Source organism: Salvia hispanica, chromosome 2 (assembly GCF_029641045.1).
Source record: "Salvia hispanica isolate PSC_SH4W2 chromosome 2, Shi_PSC_v1, whole genome shotgun sequence".
NCBI classification, from domain to species: Eukaryota; Viridiplantae; Streptophyta; class Magnoliopsida; order Lamiales; family Lamiaceae; genus Salvia; species Salvia hispanica.
The window spans coordinates 29805301-29821408 of NC_142693.1; the positions used below are offsets into that span (position 1 = coordinate 29805301).

At 37.0% G+C, this 16108-nt stretch overlaps 3 protein-coding genes and 1 non-coding gene across 4 annotated transcripts; 2 read left to right on the forward strand and 2 right to left on the reverse strand.

Annotated features, from left to right (window-relative positions):
- Window positions 1-144: 144 nt before the first annotated feature.
- Window positions 145-809, reverse strand: LOC125202283 (17.5 kDa class I heat shock protein-like). The gene has a single exon (XM_048100658.2). The coding sequence runs from the start codon at window positions 718-720 to the stop codon at window positions 280-282; it is 441 nt and encodes a 146-aa protein (XP_047956615.1). The 5' UTR covers window positions 721-809; the 3' UTR covers window positions 145-279.
- A 1220-nt stretch (window positions 810-2029) lies between these two features.
- LOC125191790 (receptor-like protein EIX2) lies at window positions 2030-4921 on the reverse strand. The gene has a single exon (XM_048089209.1). It carries the CDS (start codon window positions 4919-4921, stop codon window positions 2030-2032), a length of 2892 nt encoding a protein of 963 aa, XP_047945166.1.
- A 3627-nt stretch (window positions 4922-8548) lies between these two features.
- LOC125202924 (U5 spliceosomal RNA) lies at window positions 8549-8667 on the forward strand. The gene has a single exon (XR_007173254.2). It is a non-coding gene; the product is annotated as a U5 spliceosomal RNA (small nuclear RNA).
- Window positions 8668-9307: 640 nt separating this feature from the next.
- Window positions 9308-9987, forward strand: LOC125200663 (17.3 kDa class I heat shock protein-like). The gene has a single exon (XM_048098375.2). It carries the CDS (start codon window positions 9406-9408, stop codon window positions 9853-9855), a length of 450 nt encoding a protein of 149 aa, XP_047954332.1. The 5' UTR covers window positions 9308-9405; the 3' UTR covers window positions 9856-9987.
- Window positions 9988-16108: the final 6121 nt, after the last annotated feature.

Below are 16108 nucleotides of genomic sequence, written 5' to 3' on the forward strand. Positions count from 1 at the left end.
TTTCGTTCTAAAACGATGTTTCTCACGTTTCATTTTATATTCTCTTCAATACAATAACATCACCCCATGTTCAAACAATAAACCAAATTCTTACATATGAATGTCTAAAATTAACATGTCGAATCATAAATTTAATCATTCAAATTTAAAACAAAATATAGTAGTAAAATTTATTTATTGCAATACAAAGTAGAAGTATATTACAAACACAAACAACAAATTCATTATTCAATCACACTGATAAAAAAACAAGCCTCCGAACTCCACTCCGCCGCCGTCTCAACCGGAAATCTCAATCGCCTTCACCTCCGGCTTCTTGACCTCCGCCTTCGGCACGGTAACAGTCAGCACCCCATTCTCCATGCCGGCCTTCACCTCCTCCATCTTCACATTCTCCGGGAGGCGGAAGCGGCGCAGGAACTTTCCAGAGCTCCTCTCGATGCGGTGCCACGTGTCGTTCTTCTCCTCCTTGTCGCGGCTGCGCTCGCCGCTTATCTGGAGGACGTTCCCGTCCTCCACCTCCACCTTCACCTCCTCCTTCTTCAGCCCGGGCAGGTCCGCCTTGAACACGTGCGCCTCCGCCGTCTCCTTCCAGTCGATGCGTGCCGCCGCGAACTGCGACGCCTCGTCACCGCGCATGTCGCGGAATGGGCCCCACAGGTCGCCGGAGAAGGGGTCGATTGCCCCGCTCTGCCCAAAGATGCTTGGGATCAAAGACATTTTTTTTCCTGTTTTGATTTGATGGTGAGATTGAGATATGTTTGAGTGAATTTTTGATGTTTGAATTTGATGAGTGATTTTGAAGGAGGGAGATTGAGGTATTTATATATATGTGCAGCTTTAGATTTGTTTTATTTAAAAATAAGTTATGTGGAGAAGTTTAGAGAGTTCAGGAACATGTGTGATAGATAGTAACCTTTATCTGAAATAGACACAGAATTCTCTCGAATAATTCAAGTTCAACTAATTAATCTCTGATTACTCAAGGGATAATGGCTTCTAAAATCGAAAATTTGGTCTTTGGAGTTTCTTATGTACTTTAAATTTTACTCTAAAGTCTATAATCACTGTGTTCTAACATTAAGAAATCAAACTATTAAAGGGTCAAGGGGTGTAATTGAGTGATAACATTAAGAAATCAAACTATCAAAGGGTCAAGGGGTGTAATTGAGTGATATGTGACTATAAATTAGCGTGGAAATAGTTACTGTCCATGAATAACCTTTGTAATTACCTTAGAAAGAAACTAATTGGGCTCAATCATACCAAGCGTGGATTCTCGCATTGTTCTAAACTAGGCCCTTTTAATTGGGCTCAAACGCTGAAAATAATTCGTCAAAAGTACGATGATTTTAATGCAATTATTTAATTAAATTTATCACTATTACTACTGACGATAATGCATAATTTGGAAATGTTTAATGCTAATGTGTAGGCATGGGTCCAATATGCTGGATGTGTCGACAACATACTGTTTTAACTTTTCCTCGTAGAATTTCGGTGCTAATGACACGTGGCATAATTATACTATGGAATATGAGGATTTTCCGCAATTTGATTATTGATTTGAAACTGAATTTAGGATTCCAGAAGTTTATCACATGTTCCAATTCCAATTCCAAATAGAGTGAATCTAGATATATACATCAACCGACTGTTACTATGTGGGCACGTGTCCATTTCAGTTGTTAGAGTATTGATTAGCCACTGTATCATATTCATATTCATATTCATATTCATTGGTGATTAATTCATAATCATGTGTTCTATAATTTATTACTCTCTTTTTTTATTGAGAAAAACAAATGCTACTACAGCATCGCGAGTGACCCATCAGCATGGCCTCATGAGCCTCAGGGCTCAGAGCCTGTATACTTTTTTTTGGATGAATTAATATATGGTCCCAATTTGATTCATTAAAACCAAATATGCTAATCTAATTCATAAGTACATTTTCGACCTCTATATAAAATAAGAGATGTTACACGATAATACAATAGAGATTGGACTTTCTTGCACTACTACCTTATTATCCTATCAATGATACTTTGAGCCTCACCCATTTTATGGTGGAATAGACACAAATTTTGTGCCAAACTCTCTCCACCAAACCAAAATAGGCTTCACTCCATGATTTGTTCAACACCAATATAATGCACACAACTACAAATCCAACTACATATCCTAACAACACCAGCACTTTATACCAATCTATTTCATTCTCATGATCAACATTCTCATCCTCTTCCTCGTCCTCGTCGTCGCTACAAGGCTCATTGCAGTTACATGGCAACGGTGGCCCACAAAGATGGTTCCCGACAAAGCTCAACGCACCCATGCTAAGAATTTGAGTACTTTCCGGAATCTTACCCTCCAACAAATTATAAGACAAGTCGATGTAACTCAGAAATGAGAGTGCTGTAATGGTAATTGGTATCTGACCAACCAGGGAGTTTCTTGAGAGATCAAGTGACTCCAACTCCCTTAAATCTCCAATTCCACGCGGGATCGACCCTCTCAAGTGATTCCTCGACAGGTTCAAGAATTTGAGCTCGACCAAGCTTGTCAATCCTTCCGGGATTTCCCCGGTCAGATTGTTATCAGAGAGATTGATGCTTGTCACCAATACAAGAATGGTATCATACTGAAGTACTAATCCTTTTGCATCAATTAACACACTTTCTATAAATGCATCAAACACTTGAGAATATTGTATGCCTCCACCACCAAAACCTCTTCTTGTAGCCATTGCAGTGAGGTTATGAACACAAGGAGGTATCAACCCAGAGAAATCATTACTTGAGATATCCAAGATTTGGAGAGTGTGCAAGTGACATAAAGTTGAAGGAATGTCACCACTAAATTTGTTGGAGTTCAAGATAAGAATCATCAAATTGGAGAAGCTTGTTCCAATCCATGTTGGCATTTTCCCAACAAGGCCATTGCCACCAAGATCAAACTTCATTAGTTTGGTGCAATTTTGTATTGACAAAGGTATTTGTCCAGAGAAATTGTTTCCATAAAGATTCAAGGATAACAAATTAGACAAAGACCCTATAGAGCTAGAGATTCTTCCAAACAACAAGTTGTTACCTAGATTGATGTATTCCAAAGAAGACCAATTCATCCAGCAATTTGGAATCTCCCCACTTATCAAATTGTTTCCCAAATGGAGAATCTTCAGTATATTAGTACTATCACTTGTGGCATTACATAGAAAGTGTGACAAAGTGCCCGAGAAAGAATTGTTGGAAAGATCCAACTCCAATGTATCATATGACACTCGAGGCAACGAGCCACTAAATCGATTGGAACTCAAATAAGCGTGACGATAATAAGGGAAAACAAGGCGATTTCCCCACGGTTTAAAATCCGGGATTTCTCCATGAAAATTGTTGTGAGAAAGGTTGAGTGAAATCACATCCCAAACCCATATTGGAACTTCACCAGACAGCCCAGTGTCAGATAAATCAAGAACTAAAACATTCTTACAATGTAGTTGAATCCATGAGGGTATCTCAGAAACTGTCCCTAGATTCCATGAACCAATGCCAATCTCCTCAAGTTGGAAAGGTGGAATCCAATCTGGGCTCACTTTCAAAGTAAAGTTGTTTCCAGATGCAAACAAGTACTTCAGTTTAGTGAGTTTTTCGAAGTGAGTTTCGTTCACAACTCCTTCCATCATATTACGCCCGAATGTAAGACTTCTCAACTTCGAAAGCTGCCCTATGCTCACTGGCAGCTCTCCACTCAGTTTGTTGAATCCGAGCCATAATCTCCTTAGGCGCGATAATTTACCTATACTGTTAGGAATCACTCCGGATATTGAGTTCTTGGTGAGATCAAGAAACCTCGCATTCTTGAACTCACCAAACTGATCCGTCAAGTGACCAGACAGTTTATTCTGCCTCAGGCGCAATATCACGACCGCTTCTAAGAAGCAACTTGACATATTTTCAAATAAACGAGATACATTCCCTTCCAGTCTGTTACCAGACAAGTCCAACACTCGCATCATGCACAGACTACCAATCTCTCTTGGTATTTCCCCCGAAATCACATTGTACCTTAAATCATAAGTTTCAAGAGACGTTAGATTCGCTACGTGTTTTGAAATCGTACCGTTCAAGAAATTGTTTCCCAGATACAAAAACTTCAGATCATGGCATGAGTAAATCCAATCCGGAATTGGGGAGCTAAGTTTATTCCAAGAGAGATCAATGTGTTGCAATTTGGTTGTGTTGCTAGTAGATGGAATGTAGCCTTCGAAATAGTTTCGACTCATATCAAGAAACAGAAGGCTACCTTGTCTGAAAATCCACCTCGCAATGGAAAATGAGGCAATCTCATTCCTAGAGAGATCAAGAAAGGTTAGAGAAGTGACATTAACATGATCAATTCTAGGTGAGAGAAGCTTGCAGCCACGAAGATGCAGCTCAACCAAACGAGGAAGAGCGTTGATGATTTGCAACCACTTGTTATCCCTTCCGACATCGATGAAATTCATGTTGAGATGCTTCAAACGGACTAGACCAGACAGCCATTCGAGGCCATGCACTTTCTGGCCAGAACCTTCTAGAACCAAAGTGCGTAGACTCGAAAGATTCCCTATCGTCGGAGGAATCTTTCCATGGAATCCGGCGTTGGAGAGATTGAGATACTCGAGATTCTTGAGTAAAGCTATGGATGAAGGGATTGATCCTTGGAAGCTGTTGTGGCTGAGATCAAGATATGTGAGGTGCTTGAGACCAACAAGTGCGGAGAGGTTTAGCTTGCCGTGTAAGGATTGAGAACGGAGATGGAGGCGATGAATGTGGCCGGTTAGATTGCTGCAAACGACGCCGTTCCATGCGCAGCAGTTGGAGTTGGTGGTGGTCCATGAGGAGAGGGTGTGGTTGGTGATTTTTAAGGATTGCTTCATGGTTAGAAGATATTGCTTTTCGATTTTGTGGCAGAAACTTGTGCTGCCGCCATGGATTGATATGAAGGAATTGGAATTGGAGAAGAAGGTGATGATGAGGAAGAAGAAAGCACTGTGTTTAGAGGTAATCATCATTTGATTTGTGAAATCAAGACTTTGGATTAGGTAATCATGCACCAAATTTATCAAAATTCAGAAATTTCTAGGAATCCTGTTTACCAACATTACTTTTGTATGTCACTCTCTGTTTCTATGATTTTTTTATGTTTTCTTATAACTGTATATTGTATAATGTTACATTCATCTAGAAGCAACTTTGACAAAGATGATGTGGATTTTAATAAAATAATCTAATATGGATTTGTCATTTTTGATACTTACTACTCCACTACTATTAAATGATAAACTTAATTTTAAGAGTTTGAAATTATCAGTATATACTCTGATTAAGTACAATAAATCCTAGTACTAGTATTAAATAATTACAAAATTAACCTTATGATTGGGTTTCATACGCCGGGCTAGCTCCCTATTTACAATGACTTGATACTTAAGTACCTAACCACTAGAAATTAAAATGAAAGAAGCTATCGTTTACTATGTTTACTGATCTTGACAACTGCTCAAACCGAATTAATATAATAGTACTAACATAACCTAGCTCTGAAGGAAAGGCATTATTAACACTTTTACCCTACATCCTAGGAAAATGTACACATGCATTCCCACACACACTGAACACATTTAATAATAAATCAAAAAGGCCCAAGAAATAATAAACGAGAATTCAATTGGCGAAATATAAAAGAACAAGAGCGACGCGAACAGGTTTACTCGGTGGCCGGTTCACTGTCAAACCGATCAATTTTAATTTGCACTGATCTAATATTTCTACGATGGGTTAAGTTGGTGATCTCCATTGCATTTTGGAGAGACATCTACTTAAGGTCGACCCAAATGGCCGAGCTTACTTTGTGGCGCAGTGGCGAGTGGCGGATGCAAGATTTTGATACTGGGTCCAAATTACTAGTATTTCTTTAGTTCACAAAAAAATTGTTTCATCTTTCTACTTCCATCTGTCTACCAAAATTAGTCTCATACTAAAAATGGAAAGTCATTCCGAATTTATATACTACTTTACATATTCGTGTCGTCCATTAATGAGAATATTTTTCACAAATGAATTAGTATTATCAATTGTTGTATATTTTTAGTGTCAACGACGTCATAAACAGTCCGACAAGAACATATAAAGCTACGAGATATAGAGATGGATGGTAAAGATAAATAATTTAAGAATGAACTATACTCCATAAATAAAAGATACATTTCTTTATAATCTTACAATAACAATTACATAAAATTACTAGAGTGAGAAAATTAAAAATGTATAAAGTAATTAATTAGTAGCTAATGAATTTACTATGAGAATCATAAAAAAAATTACTCTTTCCGTCCCACTTTAGAAGTCCTGGTTGAGTTCGGCACGGATTTTAAAAATGCAAAGGAAAGTTGGTGAAAAAAGATAGTGGAATGTGGGTCCTACTTTTTTATATTAGTTCTATAATAAAATATGAGTGGAAAAAGGTTAGTGGAATGTTGTACCTAATACTATTTATGGAATATTTCAACCGGGACTTCTAAAGTAGGATATCTAAAATTGATAAACTGAGACTCCTAAAGTGAGACGGAAAGAGTATTTACTAGAGATATGAATTAGTATAAGAAAATTTATACAAATGCGGGAACTTATGCTTTGTTGGTTCCAAGACCAAGGCAGCTTCACAAACCAACTATGCTAAAGAGTGAACTTATTATTTTACTACGGTATAATATTGTAATACCTCAAGTTGTCGGGGGTTCAAAGGATCCCCATCCACCTCTAAGTTTGCGGGACCTTTTAAAAAATTTAGAGTAATTTATTAATAAAGAGTTTCACAGTTATATTTGACATTAATTCTAGTTTAAATCACTGACATGGTTCACACTTCATATTCTAATTTAACTGAACTATTGTAGAGGTTCACAACTGCGGTTAATTTTATTGGAATATTGTTATTTTTTACTCATAATCAAATTATTTTAGAGGAAACAACAAAGATCCTTCTAGAACCAAAGTGCGTTGGCTCGAAAGATTCCCTATCGTCGGAGGAATCTTTCCGTGGAATCCGGCGTTGGAGAGATTCAGATACTCGAGATTCTTGAGTGAAGCTATGGATGAAGGGATTGATCCTTGGAAGCTGTTTTGGCAGAGATCAAGATAAGTGAGGTGCTTGAGATCAAGAAGTGTGGAGAGATTTAGCTTGCCGTGTAAGGATTGAGAACGGAGATGGAGGCGATGAACGTGAACGGTTAGATTGCTGCAAACGACGCCGTTCCATGCTCGGCAGTTGGAGTTGGTGGTGTTCCATGAGGAGAGGGTGTGGTTGGTAATTTTTAAGGATTGCTTCATGGTTAGAAGAGATTGCTTTTCGATTTTGTGGCAGAAACTTGTGCTGCCGCCATGGATTGATATGAAGGAATGGGAGTTGGAGAAGATGGTGATGAGGAGGAAGAAGAAAGCTCTGTTTTTTGAGGTATTCATTGTTTCAGGTGAAAACATAAATTTGTAAAGCACTTTGAATTAGGTAATGACCATATTTCAAAGAAATTTCTAGGAAGTCTATGAAGTCTTGTTGGAATCATTAATTTATTTTATGTCACTCTCTCTTATAAGATTTTTTATGTTTCCTTGTATAGATTATAACTAATTCTGCTTTCATCCAGAAACAACTTTGACATGGATGACACGGATTATAAGTAAAATAATCTAATGGATTTGTCATTTTAATACTAATATTGATTTAGCTTGTACGAAAGAGTTAAGAGGAGATGTAGCTTTGTCATGATATACATCCCACATTGAATAACAACCAAACAACCTAGGAAACAACTTGTATAAATCATCCATTGTTTGCAGCATTTGAGTCAAGCAGCTGTGCACTGAGCACAAAGCGAACTATTCTTGTGCTCGTTGCATTCAAGCAGCATACTATAATTTTTGAAGGGTGATTCCAATAATTGGAAACTCCCAGCAATTCAGTCTAGATTTTACCCCTAGTCATCATGTATATTTTGGAGATGTTCAGTTCATAATATAGTACACCTGAATACATTACATTAACTTATTTTATTTTGCATCTTCCCTTGACGGTGAACTACTCAATTGGTAAAAACGTTTGCTTTCTAATTAATAAGTCGATTGTTTCAGTCATCGAATGTCCGTGACAGCGTGAGTATAGAGTGTGTCCGAGCGGTAATTAAAAGAAGTAGAACTTTCTTGTTCCTACTCAAGCTTTTTTCTTAGTCATGGTGAATGGGTGGATTAAGAAGGCTAAAACGACCTCCATTTTCTTGAACTAAGAAAATTGAGGTAGTATAAAAGAACTCTGTCAAAGAGTTAACTAAAACTATTTTTGGAAGAAGCTTAAAAACTACTCCCCAAACAACTATGAAAGAAAAATGAGACACAACCAACTTGAATAGTAGTAGTATACTATATATATGTCCCACATCGAATAAAAGGAAAAAATGAGGTAGGAAACTCCTTACTCAAATTCTCCTGGTTGTGTGTGACTTGGTTCAAGCAGTTGCGCCTCGAGCACAAAGCGAACTATTCTTTCGCCTTTTACTAAAGAATACCGTGTGTTCGTTGCATTCAAGCAACATACTCATATTTTTTGAGGGCATTCCTAATATTGGAAACGCCCAACAATTCAGTCTAGAATTTGGATGTGTTTGTAGCATTCAAGCAGTCATATTTTTTGAGGGCATTCTTAATAAACTTCTTTTGCTTTTCCAAAAGTATTTAATTCATTTTTGAAGCTCAGAAAACCATAACCATGTTTTCTGAAATGGTTTCTTGAATTTGGTGATTCTGTCAAGATAGTATAATTTAATTAACCATGGCGAGAACGATAATGAACTGACTAGATTCATATTTTTTTTTACATTTTTCAGTAATTTTAGCAATATTATTTTAAATTCAGAAATCTAAAAGATGTAAACTGTAAAGTGCATTTTTTTCATATACTTAATTTAAAGTCCACAAATTTTTAAATATTCATGAGTTCTTGTAAATTACAAATGGTTTCTGTATAACTATTTCATGAAATATGAGAACATAAAAGTTTAAATATATAAAAACGTGTTAACAAAAAAGTATAGCAAATAAACACGTGTTAACACCTGATTGGCTATCAACACGGCCTACATACACGACATATCTCTAGAAACAACTTTTTAAATCTCGAATCCTCCATAACATTCTCCCTAACACCATATCCTTCTAGCAAAACAATTTAAAATTCATAAATTCACCATTTCATGACCATATAAATAGCTTGCACCTCCTCCTCACCGATCAACAACATCAGAAATCAGAATCACTTTGATCATCATTTCATAGTAAAATTCACTCTCAAAATCACAAATCATCAATCACAATGTCGCTCATCCCCAGCTTCTTCGGCCGCCGCAGCTCCGACCCTTTCTCCCTCGATCTCCTAGACCCCTTCCGCGACTGGCCCGTGGCCTCCTCCGGCCACGAGACGTCGCAGTTCGCGGCGACTCGGGTGGACTGGAAGGAGACGCCGGAGGCCCACGTGTTCAAGGCCGACGTGCCCGGCCTCAAGAAGGAGGAGGTGAAGGTGGAGGTGGAGGAAGGGAACGTCCTCCAGATTAGCGGCGAGCGCAGCCGCGACAAGGAGGAGAAGAACGACACGTGGCATCGCGTGGAGAGGAGCTCTGGAAAGTTCCTCAGGCGCTTCCGCCTCCCGGAGAATGCGAAGGTTGATCAGGTGAAGGCGAGTATGGAGAACGGGGTGCTGACGGTGACGGTGCCCAAGGAGGAAGTCAAGAAGCCTGAGGTCAAGTCCATTGATATCTCAGGTTGAGAAATGTGGTTGGAATTTGAATAAGAAGTGTGTTGTGTTTTATTTTGTAATCATGTTTGAATATGTATCGAGTCGAATGTAACATATGTGCAATGAAGTGAAATGAAATAATATCATACTGTGTTTGTTCTATGGGGTTGGAGTTTTTAATTTAATAGTATGAGACAATTTTTATATTATTTTCGCTTCTAGGTTTTTTTTTAATACATGATTTAAGAAAATTATGTTTAATATATCTGTTTTTTTTTAATAAGTGATTTAAGAAAATTATGTTTAATATACTTAAGTAGATGAGAGAATAAAGTTTTTTTATATAAAATTTAAGAAAAAGAGATAAAGTTTTTTTTATATAAAATTTAAGAAAATTGTGTTTAATAAATTCACATTAGGCAGATGAGAGAATAAAGTAAAAAACAATATTAGATAGACGAGAGAATAAAGTAAAAAATAAAATAGAGATAATAAAATAAAAGTAAAAATATTTATCCAAAATAAATAAAATATAATTAGATTTTTTATTTTTAGTTAAAAAAAGAAATAATTTAAATAATTTTAAATCAAAATAGAATATGATATGATTCAAAATGGAATAGGCTCCAAGTAACTTGAGTAACTTGAGATACAGGGACTATGAATTTTTGTAAGGATCATATCTACATGATTGGGAATTTCTTTGCTAGTAAATTGAAGAGGTAATAGATCCATTACAACAAACACAAGATGCAAGAACGTTGAAGTAAATCTAATACTCCTAGATGGGTCTAATACTCCTAGATGGGTCAGTGGAATTTAGGTATTGTTTTGGGTCAAAACACATGGGGCCGTCATACTCCTATATAACAATTCTGATAGGACTTTATTATTTGAAAGATAATATAATATTAAAGCATTGTTAATAATTAATACCGGTTTGGTCCAAATGTATATGAATATTTCACTAATAGGCAAACGTATTTTCGTAACGTAGTCAAATATGGAGAAACTATTTTTAGACTACCAAGACAAGAATTAATGAGGAATTTATAAAGAAGACATAAACTAATATATTTAAATTAAGTAGATGAGAGAATAAAGTTTTTTTTTATATGAGATTTAAGAAAATTGTGTTTAATAAATTCATATTAGGTAGATGAGAGAATAAAGTAAAAAATAAAATATAGATAATAAAATAGAGAATAAAGTAAAAAATAAAATAGAGATAATAAAATAAAAGTAAAATTATTTATCCAAAATAAATAAAATATAATTAGATTTTTTATTTTTAGTTAAAAAAAGAAATGATTTAAATAATTTTAAATCAAAATAGAATATGATATGATTCAAAATGGAATAGGCTCCAAGTAACTTGAGTAACTTGAGATACAGGGAGTATGAATTTTTGTAAGGATCATATCTACATGATTGGGAATTTCTTTGCTAGTAATTTGAAGAGGTAATAGATCCATTACAACAAACACAAGATGCAAGAACTTTGAAGTAAATCTAATACTCCTAGATGGGTCAGTGGAATTTAAGTATTGTTTTGGGTCAAAACACATGGGCCGTCATACTCCTATATAACAATTCTGATAGGACTTTATTATTTGAAAGATAATATAATATTAAAGCATTGTTAATAATTAATACCGGTTTGGTCCAAATGTATATGAATATTTCACTAATAGGCAAACGTATTTTCGTAACATAGTCAAATATGGAGAAACTATTTTTAGACTACCAAGACAAGAATTAATGAGGAATTTATAAAGAAGACATAGATCTGATCAAATGAAAACTATAAATATTATATAAACTCAAAACTATGATCTGGACTATTGAAAAATATCAACAGATCACAAAAAAACATCAATAGAAAAATGTCAACAACATTTTAACGGTAGTGAATGATTGATGTTGTGTTGATACTGTGTTGACATTAAAATCTTGAAATTTTACACTGTGTTGATATTGTATTGAAACTGTGTTGAAGCTGTGTTGAGAAATTTTGAGTTTGTACAATATATAAGTTATATATTTTGTATTTTATCACTACCCAACTGTAATATATACCTGTATGGTCTTGCTACGTTGACAACTATCTTATATTCATAGCTGATAATTATGTTAACAATCTATTTTATGGATATCAACACAAAGACAATTGTAAGTCGATTAAATGTAGTTACATTTAGGGCATCCACAGTGGGACGGACTATAGCCCGCCCTAAGCGACGCCCTATGCAGCGCCACGTCAGCATTTTATCCTCCGCCACTTCCACCTGCAATGGGGCGGACTATAGCCCGCCCTAAGCCACGCCCTAAACATTTTACTTCTATTTTATATTTTTATACAATTCATGCAAATATATCAAGCAAAATAAATAAATAAAAACAACACAAGTAAGATATCCTACATTTACTTAATTAAAAAAAAGATACAAAATAAGAAATAAAAAAAAAGTTACAACCTAAGAAATTAAAACAAAAGTGCACTAAATCCGGTCTAGAGTAGTCCCAATCTGCGGCTGAGGCCATCGATCATCCGCTGGATGCCTTCGATTTGAGCCGGGTTGGTCGCCTGCATCAGGACGTTGTGCGCGTCCAACAACGTCCTGTAGTCGGGGGAGGCCACCAAATCGGTATAGGCATGGGACGCAGCCGAAGTCTCGGTCGGGGTCGAGCTCAGGGCCGGGATTGCGGCATTGTCACGACCGCACTTTCTAAGGATAGAAAACCCGGTTGATCGCTACTAGGGGAAGATGAAAGAAGCGGGGAAGAAAGGGGGAAAACTGTGGCACAACTGAACATGAACTGAAATAACTTGGAATATATATAAATCAAAGTGCATGGTAAAGAGAATGTGAACTCGACTTTTACATTGCAGCGGAAGAATCAAGAGCAGATGACATCGTGTATGGAGACACGACGCATCCAAGTACTAATCTATCGAAGGATCTTCATTTTTCTGTGCTCAACACCGCCCGCCGTCGACTGCTCTACGACTCGCCGCCGCCTCGCCGGCTAATTCACGGTCGGCGTGATTCTCCCTCAATTACTCTCGACAAGTTACGGAGGAGCTCTCGGCGTTTTCGACTCTCCGCCGTGCGTCATCGGCCGACCCTTTGACAGCAGCAACCTGCCACTGCTTCCCCTCTTTCGTACTATCCAACTCCGACTCCCTTTAGGGCCAGCGTCGGGTCTCCTTTCGCTTCGCATCGGCAGAAATCTCACCGATGCTGCTTGTGTCGTGAGGCTGGACAGTGCCGCTGCTGTCCGTCACTCCTCAACGCCGCCGTGCGTTGCCTCGCAGTGTGGCCCTCCGTCGCTACCGGTTCGTCGCTGCCCCGCGGTGATTTTCGGGGCTCCGTCGTCACTCGGCTTCCGCCGGACAGCCTTACAGTCTAAGCTAAGTCCTCTATCTCTTTCTTATCCTTTTAAAGCTCGGTCTATTAAGCTTTGAGTTCTTGGACAGTAGCTATGTTGGAGACTTTTGATTATAGTGTTTTAAGTAGGAGTGGGTTGATACGATATATCGTATCGAAAACGTTGTATCGTGTATCGTATCGAAAATATCGATATGAAAGAATTTCATAACGTTATCGTATCGAAAGTTTTGATATATCGAACTTTCGATATAAAAAAATTTCATATCGTTATCGTATCGATATTTCGATATATCGTACCGAAATTCAATATATCATTAAATATCGATATATCGCAATATATCGTTAAATATTCGATATATATCGTATTTTCGATATAAAACGATATATTGCGATATAAGGAAATTCATACCGTTATCGTATCGAAAACTTACGATACGATATCGTATTGTATCGAAAATTACGATATATCGAAAATTCGATAATTTTTCGATATTTTTCAATACGATACGAGCGATATATCATTTGTTCGGTATTTTTCCCCAGCCCTAGTTTTAAGGTTGTGATCTTGGAGAGAAAAATTAGCTCACTGGTATGAGTCTTTACATATATATGCTACGCTATTCCCTATTGACTACTATGTTTTGGCTATGCATTGGCTCATAAAGATCATATCTTTGGCTATTGACCTTATTTGTATGACTTCCTAAGTGATCATGCTTCTATGATTCTAAGTTCTGGAATTTACTCTTGTGACTGTTCTATATGATGCAAAGGGTATGGTGGTGTTTACCTCTTGGAAAGATAAGGAACTGTGGTGAGATTGGGGAGTTCTCCTTGCTGACTTCAAACTCTCCTCCAACTTACTGTTAAACTCTCTCCCTACCCTCTATTCTTTGGCTACTGATTGCGAAGTGTATTTGTGGAGAGAGGATGGAATTGGATGGCTATGTATACGCATATATATATATATATATATAGGCAAAAAATCTGCTTTGTTGGGATTTTGGCAGAGGGATTGCAGTTTGTTGGGATTGGGTCTGCCTTAATCTCTGCCAAAGAGGGATCCTGTCCCCTTGGTCTTTGTTGACTGTTTCTATTGTGGTTAAGGAAGTCTGCCCTTTCTTGGCTTCTTACTAGCTGTTGTGACAACTTTTGTAGAGTGTACTCATGGCTTTATTGGAGCTGATTTGGTATCTTGTGAGGACTTAATTGGGTTTCTATTATCTCTTGTCTTCTCCTTGCAGCAAGATCTCTCTTTGTTGATTCTTCAACAACTTTAATTTAAGAGAACTTTGTGTTATTAGGAATTCTAGGTACATGTCTAATAATTATCTTTGTTTCATTGTGGCAGGGGAAGTTGGGGGATGCAGGTGCTGGAAAGAGGTGGCTGACTTGTCCTATTTTGGTAAGGTCTTAGCTTATTTTTGAAAAGCATGGCTGTGTCATAACTGTTAATGGAATGGCTGCGGGTCTTGGTATTAAATGACTTTGTATACTCATTGCAGGTGTTGTTGCAAAAATTCTAGCTGGCTGTACTGGGCCCAATGGCTGGTTTCAACATGGGCCAAGGTTGAAGAAGGTTGGGCCGAACATAAAAGAATTTGGGCTCAAGAGAAAATTAGACATAGCCCAACACTTGTACATTATCATTATGGACTTGATTGCTTATTTGGACTTGAATTCCTTTGTACTAGACGAAATTCGAAAATTCTCTTGATCGATCTTAAATGTCCAATGCTCCTTTGATCGCCTTAACGGTTATGTGTAAAAAAAATTTTTGTCTAGCCATTCGGCGTCCCTTTTAGAAGAGCTTAAAAGATGTCAAAAAGTTGGGGTGTTACATTCTACCCACCTTAATAAAAATTTCGTCCCGAAATTTGGTTACGTCCTTTAAATCGTTTTATATTTCTCCTAAATCTCATTCCAATTCTCATGTAGCCCCTTCTTGTCTGTGGTGTTTCCCTAACACCTTTACTGTGGACAATCGACCGATTCCCTAACTATTGCGCCCATCGGCCAAAAATTTACTACCAAGTTTCTCTTCATAGCTCTAATCTGTTTTTTTTTCTAATCTTCCCTTTAGTCCTTTCTCATTTTTTTATCGCTCTGGAAAGCAGTAGTGATCTTGGAAATTATTCCATTTAAGTTCGAGGTCGAACCATGTTCTAGGAGAAAGGCATGCATCTTAAAGCACTCTATGTTCTGCGAGAAATGTCTAGGTTCTCTACTCTATAGGTCTCACTGTTTGAAAACTTGACTCATAAAAGATATCTTGTACTTTTCCAACTCTCTGACTGAAATTAAACATCACTATAGAAAAACTTTCAAACTTTCAATTTGAGAATCAAACTATGTTCTTACTTCAAAAAGCACTATTTTGCAAAACACAACATACTTTTTCTTATTTTTAAATTGAAACTGTCCCACAGAGGAAAAAAAGAAAAAGCACATTTCCTTAAAACTGAAAACTGTCCCACAAAGGGATTGCACAACACTTTTCCTTTAAAACTGAAAAATTGTAAAACTGCTCCACAAAGGGAATTTAATTCCTTTAGGCAAAAACTTTTTTTTTTTTTTTTTTTTTTTTTTTTTTTTTTTAATTTGGTCTCTTTCTGAAAAATGTAAGGTTACATCATTTCCTAGTTGAGCGTGATGAGTCGGGGTGTTGATCCTTCGACGTTTAACCTTTTAGTCTAGGGATACAAATCTAGACTAAGACTGAATAAGAATCTTGGGTCCAGAGCAGGAAGAAAATTGCTCTGATACCACTCTGTCACGACCGCACTTTCTAAGGATAGAAAACCCGGCTGATCGCGACTAGAGGAGGATGAAAGAAGCGGGGAAGAAAGGGGGAAAACTGTGGCACAACTGAACATGAACTGAAATAA